Consider the following 22,663-nt stretch of genomic DNA (forward strand, 5'->3'; position numbering starts at 1 on the left):
CACGAATGACGTCACAGCTTCAGCTGGAGGCAAAAGAGGAAGCCCGCGGCCGGACAGAAAGGTGAAAGACTGAGGGACAAGGCTCTATCAACTTTTCTAAAATGTCGTCCTGCTGTGTTTTTGGATGCCAGAATAGGAGGAATGACATATATATATATATATATATATATGTATATATATATATGTATATATATATATATATATCCCGCGACCCTAGTGAGGACAAAGCGGTGTATAGAGGATGGATGGATATATATATATATATATATATATATATATATATATATATGTGTGTGTATACATATATATATATATATATATATATATATATATATATATCACAGGAAATTTGTTTAGATTCAACACTTTCACAGTTTGCTAATTATTAGTACTTGATGTAAAACAAATACTACTGCAAATAATGACCATAACTTGGTATTGAAAAAAATCACAAAATTATCAAACTTTTCTAACCTTGACAATCATTTAAAGGAGCATCTCAAAACACTACAAAAGTTAATTTTTTTCACTGCAATTTAATTCAAAAAGAATACTTTAATACACTCAAGATTCATTAGACAAAGGGAAATAATTCAAACCTTTAAAATAAACCTTTTATTGCATCTTACAGCTCATGAAAATCAAAAATCCAGAATCTCAAAATATAAAAACATGTAAGACCAACATAAAAAGGGATTTATGATACAGAAATGTCAGTCTTCTGTACAGTGTGTTAATTTATGCTCTCAGTACTTGGTTGAGGCTCCTTTTTGCACAAATTCCTGCATCAGTGTGGCGTAGCATGGAGACAATCCATCTGTAACACTGCTGAGGTTGTGGAAGCAGAATTTTGTTGGTCTGGTTTCATAGATTATGTGTGAACATACTTTACAGAAGTTTGATGTCTGTGTATTATAAATCCTCATAGTCCTCTTGTTTGGTCTTACATGAGCTTATATTTTAGTAAGTTTCAGTTTTTAATAAAATCATGATCAAATTAATTGAATATGCACCGGCATAGGATCACATTACTTGAGAAAATGGGTTTTAAATACCTTTAGACAGTAGATTGGTGACTCCCTTTAACCCTGTTCAGTTTGTGTTGCATGTGGACTGTTGAGGCTAAATTCAGCATTTTGGGACGTTTTATGAATAGATTGTTTTGTAGAGGGTGAAGCATAGAGTCATTGCAGGAAAACATTGTGATCACCAGAGCCCTGTAATCACCTGCCATTCTTAAAGAAATGTGTTTTTCTTTTGATTTGTTCTGTCAGAACATACTGAGTTGGGCATCCTCACACACTTTTTACATCATGTGATGCATGCTCCCTCCTTTTCTCATCCCTATGGGCCTACCACCCCCCCACTATCAAGACCCCACATCTCTGGTTTTCTTACAGCCTTTATTTCCTGCATGGATTTAGCTTAGCACAGCACTTGGACTGCTACCCCCAATTAATAACACTACCTGTTTGTCGTTCTCCCCGTCTGTCTTGTTTCATCCTTTCTGTCACTATTTCCCCTTCTTTCACACTGTGGTGTATCACAGCCCTCCCCTGCAGCTCACATCAGGGGTTTAATAAAGTTATTTGATGGAGTAGCCTGAAGGGAGGTCCAGTGAAGGTCACCGGCAGTGATTCACATTTAATATTTCTCACTGCAAAGATAAAAATGCATAGATCTTTTCAATGCTGTCATCGGATACAGTGGTCAGCCAGAAAGATAATGCAGACAAGGGGGGGGAAAAAGAAACAAATACAACATGAGTGAAACTCTAAGAGTTATACTTAGAAAAGATGAGTCCAAACTGACTCTTCCCACTGTGTTTTATGTTCTTGTCTCATTATGATCCTTTACCGTTCTCAAAAATTACCTTTGAATTTGGGAAAAGCTTCTGCACAACAGGACGGAATTGAATAAAAATGCAATTAGAATAAAAACTGCAAAAGCAGTTGAAACATCACCTTAGTAACGGAAATAGTGTTTGTGATAGAGTTTTTGGCAAATGATCAATTCTAGTAACAGTCTGTTATAACTGGGTTATATTTTGAACTCATCACAATTTTGACTCCATTTAAAAAGGTATTTTGTATGTTTAACTGGAAAATATAGTCTGCTGTATCGCACTGACCTCATATCACAAGACATGGTTAGTCTTTGGTTTTTAACTTCAATAGAATTTTACTTTCAATCTGTTTGTCCAATTTTCACTATTCTATTGTTCCGTCCTGCTTATAGAATATCTTGTTACCATAGCAACGAAATCTTTCTCAGTCTCATGTTTGTTATAGTATTGTTCTGTGCTAAAGTTATTATACAGATGATGATGTGTAGCATGTGGTGTTTCTTATTTTTTCATAATGAGGAAAAATCTTATCAAATTCCGTCGTGTCGTGTTGATAGGACTTTTGGCTCAGACCCCATGCATTTCATCGTGGGTCATGTCCATTAAACCATCCATCCATCCACTATACACCGCTTCATCCTCACTAGGGTCGCGGGGGGTGCTGGAGCCTATCCCAGCTGTCTCGGGCGAAGGCAGGGGACACCCTGAACAGGTCGCCAGTCTGTCACAGGGCTACATATACAGACAAACAATCACACTCACATTCACACCTACGGGCAATTTAGAGTAACCAATTAACCTCAGCACTGTGGAAGGAAGTCGGAATACCTGGAGAAAACCTATGCACAGGGAGAACATGCAAACTCCATGCAGAAAGATCCCAGGCACAGGCCGGGATTTGAACCGGGGATCTTCTTGCTGCAAGGCGAAAGTGCTAACCACTATTTCACTGTGAAGCCCTTATAATATGATATACAGTGGGTACAGAAAGTATTCAGACTCCTTGAAATTTTTCACTCTCTGTGTCATTGCAGCCATTTGCCAAAATCAAAAAAGTTCATTTTATTTCTCATTAATGTGCACTCAGCACCCCATCTTGACAGAAAAAACAGAAATGTAGAAATTTGTGCAAATTTATTGAAAAACAAAAACTGAAATATCCCATGGTCATAAGCATTCAGACCCTGTGCTCAGTATTGAGTAGAAGCACCTTTTCAGCTAGTACAGCCATGAGTCTTCTTGGGAATGACGCAACAAGTTTTTCACACCTGGATTTGGGGATCCTCTGCCATTCTTCCTTGCAGATCCTCTCCAGTTCTGTCAGGTTGGATGGTGAACGTTGGTGGACAGCCATTTTGAGGTCTCTCCAGAGATGCTCAATTGGGTTTAGGTCAGGGCTCTGGCTGGGCCAGTCAAGAACGGTCACAGAGTTGTTCTGAAGTCGCTCCTTTGTTATTTTAGCTGTGTGCTTAGGGTCATTGTCCTGTTGAAAGGTGAACCTTGGGCCCAGTCTGAGGTCCTGAGCACTCTGGAAGAGGTTTTCTTCCAGGATATCTCTGTACTTGGCCGCATTCATCCTTCCTTCAATTGCAACCAGTCGTCCTGTCCCTGCAGCTGAAAAACACCCCCACAACATGATGCTCCCACCACCATGTTTCACTGTAGGGATTGTATTGGGCAGGTGATGAGCAGTACCTGGTTTTCTCCACACATACCGCTTAGAATTAACACCAAAAAGTTCCATCTTGATCTGATCAGACCAGAGAATCTTATTTCTCATAGTCTGCGAGTCCTTCGTGTGTTTTTTGGCAAACTCTATGTGGGCTTTCATGTGTCTGTACTGAGGAGAGGCTTCCGTCGGGCCACTCTGCCATAAAGCCCCGACTGGTGGAGGGCTGCAGTGAAACTTTCGCCGATCTCCCTGCAAGCGCACTGGTTTGATGCTTTAAAGGACCACCCTATACGGACGTCTTTAAAAGATTTTTTTTAATCTCTCCTTCTTCCTCAGACATCGTGAAAACTACAAACACAAAACACAATATAACTCAAATGTTCTTCTCTGAGTCATAATCAGGGGAGCCATCAGGGAGTTTGGGCCCCATGAAAAGAAATTTTACTTGGCCCCTGTAGCGCCGGACATAAGGCCAGCAAAAATATTTTGTGCTGTTTACATAAAACTGTGCATTTTAATGATATTTTTGACTATTATTTCCCATATTTGTGAAAAGGAAAATGTGACAGTTACTTGGTAGGGGAAGCATTTAACACTCTGAATACAATGTTTCATTTATTTACTGCAACATTGATTCTCATTCTTCAGCATAAAACTTCCCCAAATTAAATTACACACCTGAATAATACAAAACTTGAATATAAAATAACCTCTTCCATTAAATAAATTGCAATTATCTTCTGTGAAGAAACAGATAAAATAAAAATAAAGTAAAATAAATAAATAAATAAAATACAAAAAGCCAACTGCCTTTTATGATTTGTCATCACCATCTATAGAATCATACAAGCACAATAATAAAATCAGCTGGAGATGTTAAACTAAGTAAACAAAGTAGGCCCATTCATAAAGAAAAAACATAACAGGCCAGATACAACCTTGCTCAGCCAAGCTTTCTCTTGCACACATATTTACAAGCCATATTTACAACTGGCCCTTGCTCAACCTTTCTAACCAAGAGCCCAACGCCGAGCCTTCTCAGTAGCAAAATCCTTGATCAGGTATTTGAAGTCTAGCTTTCTAGCCAACTGACATTCGATGGACAGCATGGTAAGACTGCAGAGCCTTTCCTGTGACGTTTTGGACCTAAAGTAGTTTTTTTAAAATCATTTTTAGCTTGCTGAAAGCTCTCTCACCACCTGCAACACTAACTGGCAGTGTGCAAAATATACGCAAAGCAATACACACTTCTCCAAAGATGCTTTGCAGCTGGAGCTCACAAACAGCATTCAGGAGTTCAAGAGGGGACAAGTTAGGGAGGAAATTGGAAGCGTATCCACTGTTAAGGTGTCTTACTTCATTTTCAAAATCAGGTGTAAGATCACCAGAATACTTTGTGATCAATTGTTGGCACAGAGAAGAGATTTTGTCCTCACTAATCTGCCCAACTTTCAGAACAGCAGAAAATTCATTTACAATATTTGCTGTGGTCTGGAACCTAGTTCCCAAGTCACTTATGATACTGTCCATAGCAGTAAAAAACACAGTGTTCTGAAACATAGTTTCTGCACTCTCCTGAGACCTCTCCTCTTCAGAGGTCTCATCATGGAATCTTCGCCTTTTCTTCTGGTGGCTACAGTTGCTCCCCTCCTTCTTCAGTTGTGGGTACTGGGGCTTGTTCAGGCGTAGGGGGCTCACAGGCCTCATAGACAGCAGCTGCTGCTGCTGCTGCACTTGACGTGTCTGTTCAAACACGCATAATTTTGACACGGGGGGGTGGGGTGTGGGGGTGTGGGGGGGCTGATTAAATATGGGCCGCTTGCTGAATGTGAACAGTGAAATATAAAATTCCAGAGTTTTCTTCAAAAATATGAGCTAATATGGGGAGAAAAGTGAGCTAGCTTAAAAATCACAAAGTTAAGATAGAGTAGAAACAACAGGCTAATGTTCCAGAACTTTCCACCACATGAACCAAACCCACCTTGTTTTTTTGAAAAACTGGGTAACATATTGCCGGCCCTTGGCCTCTCTCTCCTGCCTTATCTTTTTTCTTTTCGTTTCTGACTACCTGACTTCTGAGGCATACTGTCATCACCCTACTCAGTCTGACTGAAGCACGGCGGCGCGCAGCAGTTCAGTTGATTCTGTAGGACTGAACCATTTTACAGAAAAAGAGAGAGGGGGCCCTTGAGAAATGTTTCCAAAACAAATAAACTTAGTGTTACCAGCACATTGTAAATAATATTTATTTGTGATTATAAATTAACAAGATAGTGCCATATTCATTTTGTCAGTATTATAATTTTATCAGGGGCCTTTCTGGGCCCCTGTTTATGATGGGCCCCTAGAATCCTTCCCCTTTTCCCCCCCTTTTCGGCGCCCCTGCTGTGTCGACATTAAATTAATATTTACTCGTTTGAAAGATTCGTTGTGTTCATACCTGGAAGGTCTCCTCTCTGGAAGTGGAAGTGGTCCTGGCATCAGAGGATTTATGATTATGTTGCACAACACGGAAAAGTTTCCATGATCATCGAACATTTGGTCTTCTTCTGTTTACAAACGAACATTTAACAGATCTTTAACAGGCCTACACCATGTTTATCTGCATATTCATCACACCTCCAACTGTATTTTATAATCTGTAAATATGCAGAACATCTCAGTAACATTATGTTTAGAACAAACCATTCATATTTCATGGTTTTAATTTATCAGGTCTCATTCACCTGTAAATCTCTGTACATTTCATAAATCTTACACTTGCTGCTTATTTCACTTGTTCTGGTTGTCAAACTGCATTTCATTACAAGTATAATGACAATAAATTACATCTAATCTAATCTGCTCTGGTGCATTTTTACATGGGCAAATCTGACCGACATAAAAACTAAAGGTATCATATCGGGTTAAACATCATTTGTTTCCACTGTGACTCACCATTTCATCCACAGTTAAAATGCCTCAAGTGCCACTTGTTGCTCTTCAGCTCAGCCAGCAGACGCGTTCCTGTGCTACTGCTAAACAATGCTGTTAAATTAAAATAATAATAACAACAATTACAAATAAAATCACTTCACGAGCTCACAGCCCAAAATGGAGAGATCAGGTTTCTCATGGAAAGGTTAGATAGATGAAAGATTAACCAAAGCTAGCACCTAAAATCAACAGAAAGGATAAAGAAGCTATTATACTCACTGTGAGACGCTGGAATTACAGGAAAACGATCAAAAGTCAGACTGTTTAGCAAAATTGGCTCAATCAGACGGAAATCATTCCAGAGGAGGGCTTTTATGCTCTGTGTGTCAGCGGAAGGTTTGCTGCTGCTTTTATTTCCAGTCCAGCGCCGGTGAGGAGGGGGGCTGTTGGTCAGTCACCAGGTCTGGCTCTGCAGCTCGCAACTGCTGAATCCCTGCTATACCGCCAAGAGAGAAAGAAGGGGATGTAAGCTATTCGGCTGGACTACTAAAATCTACAATCATGAACAGTTTACGTGGACGTATACAAGGTACTGCCCGTCTGACTTATTGCCAGTCTGTCTGTAACTAGGATGTATTCTTTGTAATTTTCATTTTCCTCTGGAATATTAATTTTGTCCCTTGTCCTTGTCCTTAATAGTCTTCCAACCATGAGCTTTTAATCGACTGCTTTGATTCAGTTTCTTCAATTTTCTCGTTGCACAAAAGACATTTTGGTAATTCTTCAGGATCAACACTCAAAAATGATTTAGCAAACATTTTAACCCTGTTTAATTTGTAATCTTATCCCAAGAAACACGCAACTGGATACATTACTCCTGGAAAACAAAATGTAATCACATGGTTTAAAATTCTAATTATTATATCAGGTTGCATCTTTAAACTCACAGTTGGTGTTAGTATGTAATCCAAACTATAACACATTTATAGCATAAAAACATATAGCATATTTATTACATATAGAATGTTGACCTTCCTGTAGTTAACATGACATTAGAAAGTAACTTATTCCTGGAGAAAGAGAAAAATGAAGAACTTCAATATGAATATAAATCAAAATGGAACATGAACTTCAAAACTTTCAAAAGTCAGCTTAAAAGTAAACCGAACAAAAGTTACCTTGTGCCATAGGAAGTCTGCATTAAAAGAAATGTCATGATACTATTAGTGGAATATATACATACCTTTAATATCAGATTATTTAAAAAGCATTCATGTGTTGCTTTTTAAACCATGGAACTGTTGATGAGCATCAGTACAGCCTTAATATCAAGTGGAAAGACGTATTTCAGTACTATATATGTTTATTTCATTCGAATTACTCATAATAATAATAAATGCACATCTACAAAAATCTCATTATGAAGAATAAAAATGATTTTTAAACGAAAAAAATAATGTAAGGACAAAGTGCGTTATTGATATAAGTCAACCAATCGGCTGGTATGAATATGCAAATTACTGTTTAAATATATGAATATGGTAATACACGTGCACTAAGCTCACAGGTGACTAGTTATTGACCAAAAGTGGCTGTAATATGAATCCCATGCCCTGAGAAATTAGATCAATTGCCAAAAATTAATGCATCTATTTAATTATGCAAATTATCGCATTAAATATGTAAGATACAGTTTTGCCCCAAGGCTCATTGGATTCTAAAAATTAATCATTGGAAAAATTACATAAGAACCCGACAAGAAACTTTTGACGTCTGCCCTGTCTGTAATTAACCTGGCTGTGCTGCAGTTTTGGGAGGCCTGAATCGCTGCCAACAAAAAAGTCGGCTTCATGACGAACAAAATATAAGTCCAGTTTTTGTAACTTGGCTTTTCCTTGCTCTCTTGTTTCCTTTTCTTTTCGCTTTGTCGCTCCACTTTTATGCTTTTATGAAGTGCCACTCATGTTAGCTTAGTCCGTAAAAATGCTCTACCTAGTTTGAAATCTGTTGACAAATGACAGATGAAGACGTTTGTGGACACTGATGACGAGTTCTACCCAAAATGCATTTGGAGACAATATCAGCAATCCACTTGTAAATTTGGGCAATAAAGTTAAATGTGACAGTGAAATAAAGCCAGTCATGCAGCACAACATTTTATTCAATATTTTACACCTACTAAATCACTAAAGTCAGTCGGTCTTGTAAAGTTTTTAGCAACCATGAGTCAGTCCTGACTGGGAAACTTTGTATAAACATTCTACTTGTCTAGAAGAGCATTTAGGCTCTTCTATACACGAGCCAGCACCCCAGGGCAACACCAGCGGCCCGAAGGCCCCCGTGCCGGGCCCCACACGGACGGCACCCAAAAACACACCCGCGCTGCCAGCACAGGCCCCGGCCCTGGCTGAGCAAACCCAAAGCTCCTCCCTGGTCTGGCCTGTAGAGGGTTGGGCCCTGATTTGCGCCTCAGCCCAACCCTCCAGAGGCGCAAAATCTCCGTCTCAGGGACACTGTGAGACGGAAGAGCATGCATGTGGTGTGTGCAAATCACGCCACCCCCGGATTTGATCACAAATTTGGTGGTGTGGGAGGCGCAAGCGCCGCCTCCCACACCACCAAATTTGGGCGCAAGCGCCGCCTCCCACACCACCAAATTTGTGATCAAATCCGGGGGTGGCGTGATTTGCACACACCACATGCATGCTCCTCCGTCTCACAGTGTCCCTGAGACAGAGACAACAGGCCGATGCCACCGTCCTCCGCTCCGTTAAGTCCTTTAGGTGCTAGCTTTGGATAATCTTTCATCTGTACTGCGTTTTCCACGAGAAACCTGATCTCTCCATTTTGGGCTGTGAGCTCGTGAAGTGATTTTCTTTGTAATTGTTATTATTATTTTAATTTAACAGCATTGTTTAGCAGTAGCACAGGAACGCGTCTGCTGGCTGAGCTGAAGAGCAACAAGTGGCACTTGAGGCATTTTAACAGTGGATGAAATGGTGAGTCACAGTGGAAACATGATACCGACGACATGATACCTTTAGTTTTTATGTCGGTCAGATTTGCGCATGTAAAAATGCACCAGAGCAGATTAGATTAGATGTAATTTATTATCGTTCTACTTGTAATGAAATGCAGATTTATAAAATGTACAGAGATTTACAGGTGAATGAGACCTGATAAATTAAAACCATGAAATATGAATGGTTTGTTCTAAACATAATGTTACTGAGATGTTCTGCACATTTACAGATTATAAAATACAGTTGGAGGTGTGATGAATATGCAGATAAACATGGTGTAGGCCTGTTAAAGATCTGTTTAATGTTCGTTTGTAAACAGAAGACCAAATGTTAAATAATAATGGAAACTCTTCCTTGTTTTTGGTGATAAGGGTCAGATGCTAGGCGTGTTGTGCAACATAATCATAAATCCTCTGATGCCAGGACCACTTCCACTTCCACAGAGGAGACCTTCCAGGTATGAACACAACGAATCTTTCAAACGAGTAGATATTAATTTAATGTCGACAGTTTTACATGTTTTATCTTACTAAATTATTTGCTGTTGGTCTTAGCAAATTACAAGATGTATAATTCATCTGCAGATGTCTTATAAAGTTCTTGGCTAAAGGAAAGCTTTGCTCTAAATCAAACCAATTTTGATAAAATATCAAATTAATTAACGACATAAAAATACATTTAAAACCTCCCATAAACCTGGTTAAAAACTGCAAATAATACTGTGTCTCTGGCACAAGTCACTCCACCTTTAATATGAGTTTCCAACAGACAGTTTCTATTCAACAATCTCAGCCGCTCACAGCCGCACGGCAGAAGAAAATTATTGACGGATGTATTTAACCACAGGAAGGACAGTGCTTAACCTCAGTGCAAAGGCAAAATGCAACACTTCTTTTTTTGGCTTGTGAATACTATTTTCTGAAATGTGTGTGGAGGATCGAGGAGGCTGATCAGTCTCAACTTTCAATGTGAAGGAAACAAAATCTGCTTAAATGGGTCAACAGACAGTCTTTAAAAGTATTTGATATAACAAGTCAAAAATTTTTGCAAACACCGTTTTGAATATCTTTACTTTCTGATCAAACAAAAAGCTCAAGAAAATCCGAGATGTTTGAGCAGAATCTCCTGATGACTGAACGACCCAGCTGTAGAGTGGAAATAATACATTGTTGCTTTCTCGTTGTGTTTCTTGTTTCCTGGACTCCAAAGGGACAACAATGTGAACTTGATGAACGACCAAGTCCTCTCTCTGAAGGAATCCTTCATGTGTCTTATCTGCCACGGTTTGTATTCTAAATGTTCAGGGACTCTGCTTTGGAACTTTTGCACTTTTCATATTTTTATTGTCGTAGCAGTGTTAAAGTTGGAAACAGTATCATCCTGACATCTCTTTTATAAGGGAGGCCTGGCCAAGGGAGCAGCTGTACAAAATGTAAAAGTTTTATAAAACACACACATGATGCACAAATAAACATATTTATTGATTATAGATAATATATTCATTATTTATGAAAAAGTTGGTTTAGGGAATAGGGATCGAAGAAAAACATCTCCAATTTAATTCAGAATGTCAAATTGAAGTTTGGCTTTTATTTCAAACATGAAGCAAGAAGAAAACTTGTGCAAACCACCTTTTTATCTGCAGCGACTAAATGAACAAGAGACGGAGAGACTGAGGCTGTGAGACGGGCGAACGGAAGAATCCACTGAGATCTACAACGAATAAATATAGCTAAGCTTTTATTCAAGAAAAAAAACGACAATCGGCTCATGACAACGTGCGCAAAGTCACAATGAAAGCAATCAAAGCAGTCGAAGAAAAATAGCGTTCAGCAAAAAATACGGTGGCCCAGCTCAGCTCCTCCAAACAACGAAACAAGTGAGGACAGGAGATTATCCCCGCACATATTATAGTCTGTTCAACATAATTCCAAAATTATATAGTAAACGAACAACACAAACAAACACAAACAACAGTTGATATAGCCCTTAACCTTTCATTTATGGCTCCTAAACTATCTGTGACTGATTGTGCTGATCTACTGTGCAGCCATGCAGCCTCCTCCTCCTACAGAGACCTGATCCAGTGGATCATGTTTCACTTCAAATGTAAAATCTCTCACTCACCGCTGTATTCTCTATGATCTGGTTGTCTGGACATCACTAAGCATTTATAGACACAAAACTGATTTATGTTCTTCTATAAAGCTCTGCTGGGTAAACTCCTATCGATTCTCAATCTCCTCTGTTCCAATTGTTCCAATTTCCCCCCTGGCCCCCACACTGTAAAATGTAATAAGTTGACTTTACTTAAAAAAAGTCAGGAAACCGATTGCCTCAAAATTCCCAAGTAAAGTAGATAATTCATTTTAAGTTGTTAAAGCTGAAAATAACTGTGTTTAGACAACTCAGATAATGTCAGTAAACCTGAGTGAAGTTAACTAAAAATCATTAGTTAGGTTAACTATAAAATATAAATTCAGACAAGTCATACAGTGCCAGTAAATTTGAGTAAAGTTAACTCAAAATCATTATAGTTTCACTATAAAATGTCAATTTTGTCTACTTAAATTCATGAGTTATGTAAATTAAGCAGTACTCGTAAACAATAAGTTAACTTTACAAGTTTAAGCATTCACCTTACTAGCAAAATATCAGGAAACCGATTGCCTTGATATGTTCAAGTAAGATGAACTTAAAGTGATAAGCTATAGAAACAAAGAAAGACAACAGTTTGAATGGAAACAAAGTTTAATAATTTAACTTTTTTGTTCAGAACACACCTTACATACAGGGGTTCTTAAAGTGCAGTCTACAATGGCAACCCACTGAGTAAAGGTGACATGAAATGCATGCTTCCAGTAAAACTTTGAGAATTCCTGCTTAAATATCTCTGTTGACTATAGTGTGAACTACAGATAAACTCAGTAGTCAATTGCAGGGTCTAACATTTATCTTAACATCAATAAAGTGAACAGCAGACATTGCTCAACTGTTTACAATCCACCTATTATTTCAACTGAATGTGCAACTGTAATTCTTATGTTTGAGCCAGCTCCCGCTAAAAACTGCTAAGAGCTTTCTGATTTTAATTCTTAGTGGTTGAGTTTAGAACTGCAGCAGAGCTTGACTTACGAAATATATTAAGTCAGAGAGAACTTGCTCCAGAACCTGGTAATCAATATCACCACGATCATTTCAGCATCAACACAAAAGGAAAAACAAAAGCTAAAAGGAAAGTAGGTGTTCATTTTTCTCCTCATGAACATAAAAAACATTCAGTAGTCTAAAATGGGTGATGAGGTTCCTTCCCACAAAAAAGGCTCAAACAAGAAAAAAATATCACTTTTCCAATAAGGGTAAAGGCATCAATGTGACCCAAGATGTCAAGTCACATTCACATCATGATTACATTCACTCATTGCATCAGAAGATTTTTGAGTGATTGTATTTTTGGTTTTAGGGATTTATGTCCAAGTGAGAGAAGCACCCTTTGAATGAAGTCAAAGGTGTACTTCAGTTGTTGAGGGTACTCCAAATTCAGGGCGTAAGTAAGTCCAAAGAGCAAGCACATGGCATGTGGAAGATTTTCAAGGTCATCCATCACAATTCTTCCTTCCAAAATGATTGCGGTACCTGAAGTCTGAAGGTGCAGTGAGTCAAGGGAGAGCTGTTCGTCCTCAGGAACAGTGGTCAGGATTCCAATGGGGGTGTGAGATATGCCTGGGTCATCGCAGTCCTAACAGCAATAGCAGAAATACAGCCACAATTACATATCAGATGTTATCTTGAATTTCTACGGCAGAAAACACAAGACAGCCACTAAAAGTAAGTGATATTCTGATATTAGAGGCTGTGTGGAGGTAAAATAACTTAACCTAAAGCTATCAAAGTAACATAAGGAGAATTAAATAGAGTGGACATCCTGTGGTGTGGAATAAAAATTTAGTAGTATAGACGACTTACAAAGCATGTCATGAAGAAGTCTGTGTTCTCATCTCCAAGGATGACAGGAAGGCCACGGAGGACAGCTGTTCGCTTCGCAGTAACATCTGTACTCTGGGGGGAAAAAAACAAAACAAAAACAATCATATCAAACACACATCACTTCTGTGGTTAAGGACAATCAATTAATACCTCTGCATACACAATGGGGTTGCATTTTTTGTTCCCCACATGATAAAAAATGAATTTTTTTGTATCCGTGAAACTTACCTCTGGTGTGACTTGTTGCAGATAAGTCTTAAGTTTCTGGCCAACACTTCCCCCCTTGGTCTTGAAGATCTCAAAGAAGCGAGGAGTGTATTTGTCAAGTTCTTTGAAGAATTCTGTATTCAGGTTTTTGCTTGACAAGCGACAGAACTCTTCCAGAATCTAAAGGAAAAGTATGATAAGTTATTATTCAAGATGTAGCCATATTTCACCTACATTAAAGAATAACAAAAAATAGAAATCTGTATCTAATCTTTGGAGGCCAGTACAATACTGTTTCTGCCCATGTGATTAAGTGTTTTGTTACTATATGATGAGACACTTCAGCACTCAGATTTACAGTGATCAATTTCTTAAATCATGAAATCAACCTCCACTCAAAAACATTTTTCTTAGTGTTCCTATTGAAGTTGAATATTTGGGCTTCACTGTGCAGTTTGACAATGAAAGGTGGATTCTGCATTCAACTGCAGAAAAAAATAGGGATTTCAACGAGAAGTAGTAGATATAATTTTAAGGATTTTATCAAGATAACTTTTGTGGAAAAAAAGTAAAGAATTTATGTACATCTTAAAACATGTTTGGAAGGAATCTTTAACATCTTAGGACTACTTTTCACTTGTAGGACATTGAAGCTAATTCCGTAAGTTAATCAAAGATAAGACAAAGAACTAAAAAAAAACAAACAACTAACGCATAAAAGAGAGGAAGAGTGTTCAATTACCTGACACTCTGTAAAGAGTGCTGGCCACCTTTCCATTGTGTCTTTCACTGGAGGCTCCAAGTTCACCAACTCTTGTCTTCTCAAGGCAAAAGTCGAGTCCATGTTTTTGGTTATCAGAGCAGCAGGTGGACGACGTTTCTTCATCTCTTCTACAAGTTCCTTTCGTTTGAACTCCATACTGGTCTCATCTTCACCATCAGGGAAATTGGGTAGAAAATTGATTTCAAACCGTTTGGGTCTTTTGATGCCTCTCTGAGGAGCTTGGCCTTTTCTTTTCCCTTGATTTACAGTCACATCTGTACATCCAGCTCGTCGCAGTTTGGTGCGATAGTTTCCCATTTTGAACTTGATGCTATTTTTCCAGCTGTTGCATCCATTGACAGAGCCTGGTTCAGTGAGGCATGGATGTTTTTGAATCAGTGCAGTTGCAACATCATTGAATTCTTGATCGCAGGGATATGCCTTGAAGCTGTAAATTGCCTCAGCAAGTTTTTCAAGTATCTCATGCTTCATGTCCCTGGATACCTGTAGATACGTCTTGTCTCTCATATACAGAAGATTCCCTTGGCGTAATCTGTACTCGATGTCCACAGGAAAATAAGGAATGTCAAAAGTGTCTGGCCATGGAGAGCGAGTAAGAGATGACCGACTTTCAGGGGAGGAAAAAGAGAGGATCTCGGTGTCATCGGTGCTGGCTGTGCTGGCTATGCTTGATGTGGGGGCTGGAACCAGTGCGATTATCTTTAGGGTGGATTTGTCAGGCAGGTCAGTAATGTCAGTGAGGTTGACGAAGGCATTGTTAAAATCAGGATCCTCATACTGGAGGGAGAATTTGTACAGAAGACCCAGCTTCTCCTCAAGCTGTTCAACAAGTGAGTCAAGTGTCTGTGGTTTCCCAGAGAGTGTAATTTTCCTGATGTCATTGTCATGGACAATTATCCTTAGTTTCATCTCCTTTGTTGGCTGTGATTCTATAGAAAAAAATAAGTTCAGTTACCTCATGACACTTGACATAAAAATCTTCACCATCCAATCAGCACAAAATATAATGTCTAAGGGTAACAAATGTTCTGCCCCTGATTCTGTAGGCTGCCAGAGGAAAAGGGTCATTCAGATCAGAGAGCATGCTGACTGACATCGAGGACACATGACTGCAAAGCTCATAAGAACGCAGATGCTCATTATACCATGATGTCATATGTTTGCACAGAAGCAAAATATCACTGTTAATGACAAGGATGTTGTGAATTTGCCTAAATTCAGGTAGGCATGAACAAGCACCAATAGACACAATCATATCTGGACTGTATTTGATGCCATCAACACTCACAGATGATGCTACAAGGACAGTGTTCTGAGATGCATACCTCTGTTTCAACAAGTTCTGAATATTCTCGGGTAAAGATGAAACTAAAGAAAGTGTCACCTTGTCCATTTGGATGGATGGCTTGAAAAATGAGGAGTCTACATGGTATGCCATCATTCTCTGATGCCGGACAGCCAGAGTTTGTGGGACGTTTTTGAAGTTCTTTGTGTTGTGAATGACTTGTTTGAAGAATTTATGTTTTCCCTCAAAGCGCATTGTCCACATATGTCTGAGCGGCCCATACATCCTCATCAACTGTGGATAATGTTCCACAAAGTGGTGCTTTGGGCGCAATGTGAAGTGAGGAAATACTGTTAAAAGTAAACCTCTGTGCTCTGAGATCTTGGCATCAAGGAAGTCAAGAGAATCTTCTGTTAGTCTGAATGATGCTGACAGTTCTACGATGTCCTTCAAAAGCATTAAAATTTCCCATGTTGGATCATTCTCTGGGACATCAAAACCAATCATGAGTGGAAGAAGTCTTGTGAGTGCCCAGTTTTCATGGCCGTTACCGCCAATTGTACCTCTAGAGGCAAATGTGGCTGGGATAACCTGAGGCTGATCAGTCCTGTCAGTGAATTTGTAAGGAAAATGTTTGATGACTTTGTTCAAGGACTCAAGGGTGATGTACTTCTTGGAGATCAAGTCATTAATGCACAGAGACATCTCAACAGGGATAATACCTTCCAAGAGGTCATGCATTATGTCAGGTGGAAAGCCTTTGACAGTGTGGAAATGTTCAAGATTGTCGCTTAAAACACAAGGGCCTTTCACACCATACTCTTTCACCAGATTTGGATTTTCTAACACTTCAGAAACTTGCCTGTCATGATCCTGCCTGGTTCTGTACTCATATGCTCCTGATCGGACCTCTCTCTGCTGGATGTCACTCCTCTTCACCATGCAAAATCGACAGGGGTGCTGCACTGTGAAACTCTCCTGAAAACCAGCCAAAGAATGAGCACCTAAGTTATCGGCTGACACATAGAGCACAGTTCCTTTCACACACTCGCCTAACTGCTCAACATAGACACCGTGTTTTTCAAGAGTGACCAGATCATGAAGAAGTGGATGAAGGACAGCTGCATAGCCATGCTGTTTGATTGCACTTGCTCTGCACAATATTGCTAGCTGAATAGAGTGGAGACAGGAGCAATGTTTTGAGGGAAGATTGGCAAGAACCCAATAAATACCACACAGTTTGTGTTTTTTTTTGGAAGTGCCCAGAGGATTGGCTATCTCAAATTCATCAATGTAAAGGCCAAGTGCAATCCTTAAGGTCTCAGTCTTAAAAAAATCATTCCTGCGATAGTGAGTGCCATCTCTATAAGTGTTAAATCCATCAACGGTGCACTCATGTGTGAGAATTTTATCTAGAACATCAGCTCTGTTTAATAGTTTTTGTAACATTTTCAGAATTGGCACATAAGAGAGTGATTGTAAGTCTTTTTCAAGTTTGTATTCAACTGGCATGACCATAGGAAATTCCCTCTGAAAGTAGGAGGCTCTTTTATTAGCTGTGGACAGTGACTGCCCAGCATCAGTCATTTTCAATAACAGGTTATTCTCTTTGACAGCATTCACAATCTTTCTCACAACTGAATCGTCACTGACACCATGTTCACTGAGAATTTGCTGAATGGCATTATGCAAAAGGGGCTCTGAGAGAAGAACAAGCTGGTTTAGCTGTTGAATTACCTCCTGTACTGCCATGTCAGATACATGCAAGATCGCCTGCAGTTTAAGAAAGAGTGAGGCTAAATTATGCTCCAGTTGATGCTATAAGTGATCCAAATTTTCAATTTTCGCTTCTTCCTCACTTGAAAAATCCTCAACTTCTTGTACATCTTGTTCCACATCTGGATCTGAATTGTGAGGTGTACTGCTCAAGGCAATGTCAGGTTTCAACCGCTTCTGACTGGGAAGCCGATGCTCTTTACATTTATGAGCATTAAATGTTGAGTAGACGTTGCTCTCAAAAATGCAGCTTTCATATGGACATTTCACAGTTTCCTTATTTTTAAGATGTTGGCGCAAATGGGAAAAAAAAGTCAGTTCTGTGCAGGGTTCTTCAAAATTGCAAAGAGGACAATGGAATATCACAGGGATTTCATCAGCTCCACTCATCTGCCCATCATGTACTTCATGGGAGTGATTTCTTGTTAGATGCACTTTTAGGGCATTAAATGACTTGAATGAACACAGACAATCTGTGTGGAGGCATGGAATTGGACTAGTCCTGGCATAGCTTCCATGTTTTAAGCGGTAGTGTTTGAATAATTGAGCCCTCTTTTCAGAAGAAAACAAGCAGTACTTACACTTCCAATGCATAGCTAGGTTTCAGTCTTCAGAAATGAAAGCCTACAAAAGAAACAACAAAATCAGTCAGTTAAACTGTTACATATGTGACCAGTTTAAAAAGGGACAACAGTAAACTAAAAGCATCTCTACCAAGTTAAAAAGGAGCAATGGACAACGACAAACTCATTCTTTGTTGAAGAGTGACCCTGAAAGATCAGCAGAGTTGCTTTTTCAACCGTTAATAAGCACGCTGAAGCTCCAGTTATCTGTTTGCATCGCGTAACGTTACATGAAGGGTTGGTTGACTTTAGCTTGCAAATGCTAACATTAATCTTTACGTTAACGTTAGCTCACGTTTGATATAAACGCGGCATTGTGAGGACCGACTCGAGCAACAACAAAACGCCACTAAATAAACTTCAGAATTTCGGCTTGAAAGTCCCAGCCACGGCTAAATCAATAACACAAAGTTCACCTCCAAACTTGAACTAACGAATAAATGACATGACAAATAAAAACGACAATGCATTTGCTATCAATAAAACCAGTTAAACTTACCGTGACAATATGCAGGAATAGTACGTCTCGTCCCGCTTCAGATTTGACCGCCTGATTCAAAACATGGCAACTGCGCATGTGCACTCAACGAGAAATGCCGAATGGTGCCGAAAGCTGCCGAGTTTCTCCAGGTTGAGCAGACGCTTCTTGCTCACTCATACTTCAAAGTATAGGTAACTTGCTGCTGACAAGTTTGTTTACTTGCCTCAGTAGAAAGTTGTCTTTACTAGGTTTAAGTGAGGAGACTCAACAGAGTAAGCTGAAATAAGTTAAGGTCACTTTATATTTTAAGTATGATATACAATTACATTTTACAGTGCAGGCCTCCTCTCCTCAGTCATGGTGCCGTGTGCACCACTTCCTGCTTGTGACGAATGCTGCGGTTGCTCGGCCAATCACGTCGCTCGCTGTTGAGTTTTTGGCAACCAATGGGATAGCCCCGATTGTTCCAATTAGGTCGCATGACTCGGGATTTCCCTAACGCCACCGTGGCAGTTCAAATCGGCCCGCTGACGCTACTTTACCCGTTTAAACTCATTTATTTCTCTATTTTAAAGGACATAACCGCGCAGAATCAAAGTTTAAGACGGACAACAGTCAGAATGACTTTCCTGCTGTGTGTTTTTAACCCGCTGTGGTGAATTAATGGAGTAAATATGCAAAAATAATGTTAAAAATCGCTGTGGAGTTAATAAATTAATATTAATTACAGTTTTATTGATGTGCCAACGTACAATAATATACATAGACATTGTATTGTTTAAGCCAGATGGATTAAAGCTGTTAAACACTTTAATTCAGCGTCTGATTACATGTTAATGCACCACATGACATTAATATTATTATTAATATTAATACTTACTTTCTGATCAGAATCAGTTCATGTGAAGCTAAAAACATGATCACTGATCAATATATCTGCCTTCTTCTGCTTTAATTAAATTGCTGGTGTCAAAAATATCCTGTGCTTTATTACTAGAACTGATTTTATGTGTATTTATTATGAAGCACTTCAAGCAGATGTTCTGCTGGGTCCATCAGAACCATCAGAACATCCAGAAATCACTGATGTATCCAGTAGTTGAATTCTTGTTGATACCACTGCATTCCTTCTGGTTGCGTCCCAGTATAAAGACCTCCATGAAGCTGCTGGAACCTTTTGGATTAAAACCAGCCTGTTGGCCTTTCAGTTCAGATGTTGAAGGCTGAAGACAGATTCTGATTTATGACAGTTTGTTGTTTGGTTCTTCTGTCTGACATTATCATGAATAAAAGAAAACGCTGCATCTTCAGCAGCTCAGTAAAACACGTTAACACAGAGGTCAACCTGATCATGAGGATCTATCAGCTGGATCCTGAGGTCTGAAGGTCAGCGTAGAACATGTTGGACAGGTCCCAGTTCTGGTTCCAGCAGGAATAAATCAAAAACACAGCATGAAATAGAAGAAAAATGTTGTTGCCTTGTCTGAAAAAAGTCCAGAAATTCAGAAAAAATGTCCCCAAATTTATAAAAAAAAATGCAAAATCTTCAGGAAGAAAATTCCTGAAAAGTTTCCTTCAAAAGTTTGTTTTTTTTAAATAAAAAAATCTCCAAATTTGACGGCGAAATCCACTGGATTTTGTTTTTTTTTCTGAATGTTCTTTAAAAAATTTAAATTTGTTTTTTTTTCACCAAAAAATGCTCAAAAATTTCCTACAAAATTTTTGAAAATGTAGAGTTTTTCACTGTGAAGTTTTTTCCACATTTTTAAAACTTTAAAAAGGGGCACTTTGACCCGCAGGACGACAGGAGGGTTAAGCTCTAGTTACCATCTGGCGCCTCCAAGTGGCTGCTTTTGAATGCTGCGTGGACTCTGACAAAGTGTTTTCCCATCATGCACCACGGTCATGGAATAATCTTCAAAAACCTCTTCAACTAACATTCACACCCATTAATGAGTTTAAGAACATCATAAAGAAAACAGTGAAGATGTTTGTGTAGGTCACTGAATAGCTGTCAATCTGTTTTATTGTTTTATTGTTTTACTGTTTATTTGTGTATCATGTATCTATTTTATTTAACTTTTCAGTTTTGTATGGCTGCTACCTTGGCCAGGTATCCTAATCTTGATGGGACTTCCTGTTTAAATAAATTAATAAACTAGCAGGTAACAGCAAACACATGCTAACAGCAGCTTGAACTCGTCTCTCATTTCTACTTTTTCTTGCAGAGACGGTGACAGACCCCATCATGTGTCCTCGCTGCCAGAGCATTGTGGGATGTGCTGCTTGTCTCCAGGATGGACCTAGGCGTATACAGCGTTGTCCCAAATGTATGACTGCTGGTTTTGGAGACAGTTACTTAAGGCTGAAGGGTGTGGATGAAGCTTTAGACGCCATCCGTATGTTACCTGACTAAATACTCAGAAGAAGAATTCAACGGAGTCCGTGACTGAAGATTTTCAGCAGGACCCCTCATCACTCACAAAGTCGTCCTGAAATAAGGTGAGCAGAGACCTGTTGTTTGTAAAAACAAACAAAAACTCTGCAAATTGAATACTATTAAATTTCTGTGAGTGTTTAGGAGGTAAGGTTAACTGTCCTGAATTGTTTTGATAAGATCATGCATACTGGCTGGATTTTTTTGGAAAATTGATCATTGAAATTGCATTGGGGAGCAATATGTCATGTTTTCATCACACATGTTTCCTGTACTATATATCTAACCATTGTTGATGTCTCGGTGGATCTGAAGCAAGCCAGTTTCTTGCTATAGCCTTCCTGCCAGCTGTGAGAAGAATTTTAACCAGATAGTTTTCTTCCTTCAGTTCAACTTTACCTTTATTTCCCAGGTATAGAGTGAAGCACTTCTTAATCATCGTATATCCGAGTACTTTGTTCATCACAGAGTTGACTTCATCCCAAAAGATATGTGTATGGTTAGCATTTATTTCACCACATTGCCTCCAGCATGTTTGCTGTTTTAATAATTGTTTGTTTTTTAAATTTGGTGTCATAAAAAATGTGTTAAATTCTTCCAATTAAATTCTCTCCATGTAAATGAATCTGTGGATGTCTGTTGAGTTTCACACATGATACCATTCTTCTTCAGAGATTATGACATTCAACTCTTTGTCCCACTTGTGTTTAATGTATAGCGTTGATTTATTCTGGCATTCCATTATACTGTGGTAAAGTCTTGATAGAACCCTTGATATTTTTTGGTTGTATGCTTTAACCATCACTTCACTGGATTCATTTCTTCTGGTGTAGCCCTCTTAATCTCTTTATTCTAATATTCCCTCAACTGAAGATATCTCAACAGGTCTTGGTTCTTAACTGCAAATTTTCTCTTTAAATCTTCAAAACTTCTTATTTCTCCATTTTCTGTCGCAGTTCAAAATGCAGTCGTTCCATTTTCCTTCCACTGTTTAAATGCTGAGTCATGTAACTCGGGCCTAAATTCACTATCAGTGCTATCCATTTGAATATTTTTTGCTCCTTTTTCAATTTAAGTTAACCAGCCCCATTCTTCTGCCACGGCGTGTTCACAGAAATACCACTTTAAGTGTATTCATAGGAGAAATGTTTGGAGCTAATAAGACATAACATGACAGTGTAACAGCATTTCAGTTGGCTCAGCATTTGGACAACAATCTAGACGCCCCAAAGCATTCTCCAACGTCACAAATCTGACAATAAGTCAGAGGAGTCATGAGCCATAGGTAGGGCAAACTGACACTGCAAGTACCTCTCTGTGTACAAAGATGAGGAACTCTGACCTAAATTGAGGAAATTCTACCAGTTGTCAGATCAGTTATGGCAGCCTGTGTGGAAAGCTCTTCATGAAAGCCAAGTGAATATTTGAAGAGTTCATTCACAAAAACAGGTAACTCCGTTTTCAGAAAACTCATTTTTATTGTTTACTTGAGATAATAATAATAATAACACTAATAACTGATTTTTCTCTATTTTTTCATGTATTTTTCTACTGAGTCAAATCCACTCAACTTCAGTTTGATTGATATTATCTCAAGTAAACAATAAACAAAAAAGTTTTCTGAAA

At 38.8% G+C, this 22,663-nt stretch overlaps 1 protein-coding gene and 1 long non-coding RNA gene across 5 annotated transcripts; one reads left to right on the top strand and one right to left on the bottom strand.

Annotated features, from left to right (window-relative positions):
- Positions 1-9,338: 9,338 nt before the first annotated feature.
- LOC127533385 (uncharacterized) lies at positions 9,339-21,662 on the top strand. The gene is made up of 4 exons (XR_007941124.1): positions 9,339-9,433; positions 9,829-9,914; positions 10,667-10,740; positions 20,829-21,662. It is a non-coding gene; the product is annotated as an uncharacterized LOC127533385 (long non-coding RNA).
- Positions 12,191-18,883, bottom strand: LOC127533370 (sterile alpha motif domain-containing protein 3-like). Of its 4 annotated transcripts, XM_051946215.1 has the most exons (7): positions 18,619-18,883; positions 18,078-18,120; positions 16,583-16,698; positions 14,394-15,364; positions 13,673-13,831; positions 13,424-13,516; positions 12,191-13,196 (listed from the first exon to the last, which is right to left on the bottom strand). In XM_051946215.1, the coding sequence occupies exons 3-7, from the start codon at positions 16,611-16,613 to the stop codon at positions 12,876-12,878; spliced, it is 1,575 nt and encodes a 524-aa protein (XP_051802175.1). In that variant the 5' UTR covers positions 16,614-16,698; positions 18,078-18,120; positions 18,619-18,883; the 3' UTR covers positions 12,191-12,875. The 4 variants fall into 4 exon arrangements, with proteins under 4 accessions (XP_051802175.1, XP_051802177.1, XP_051802174.1 ...); XM_051946217.1 differs by lacking the exon at positions 16,583-16,698; XM_051946214.1 differs by lacking the exon at positions 18,619-18,883 and having other exon boundaries at positions 18,078-18,552.
- Positions 21,663-22,663: the final 1,001 nt, after the last annotated feature.

Source organism: Acanthochromis polyacanthus, chromosome 3 (assembly GCF_021347895.1).
Source record: "Acanthochromis polyacanthus isolate Apoly-LR-REF ecotype Palm Island chromosome 3, KAUST_Apoly_ChrSc, whole genome shotgun sequence".
In the NCBI taxonomy this organism is placed as follows: domain Eukaryota; kingdom Metazoa; phylum Chordata; class Actinopteri; family Pomacentridae; genus Acanthochromis; species Acanthochromis polyacanthus.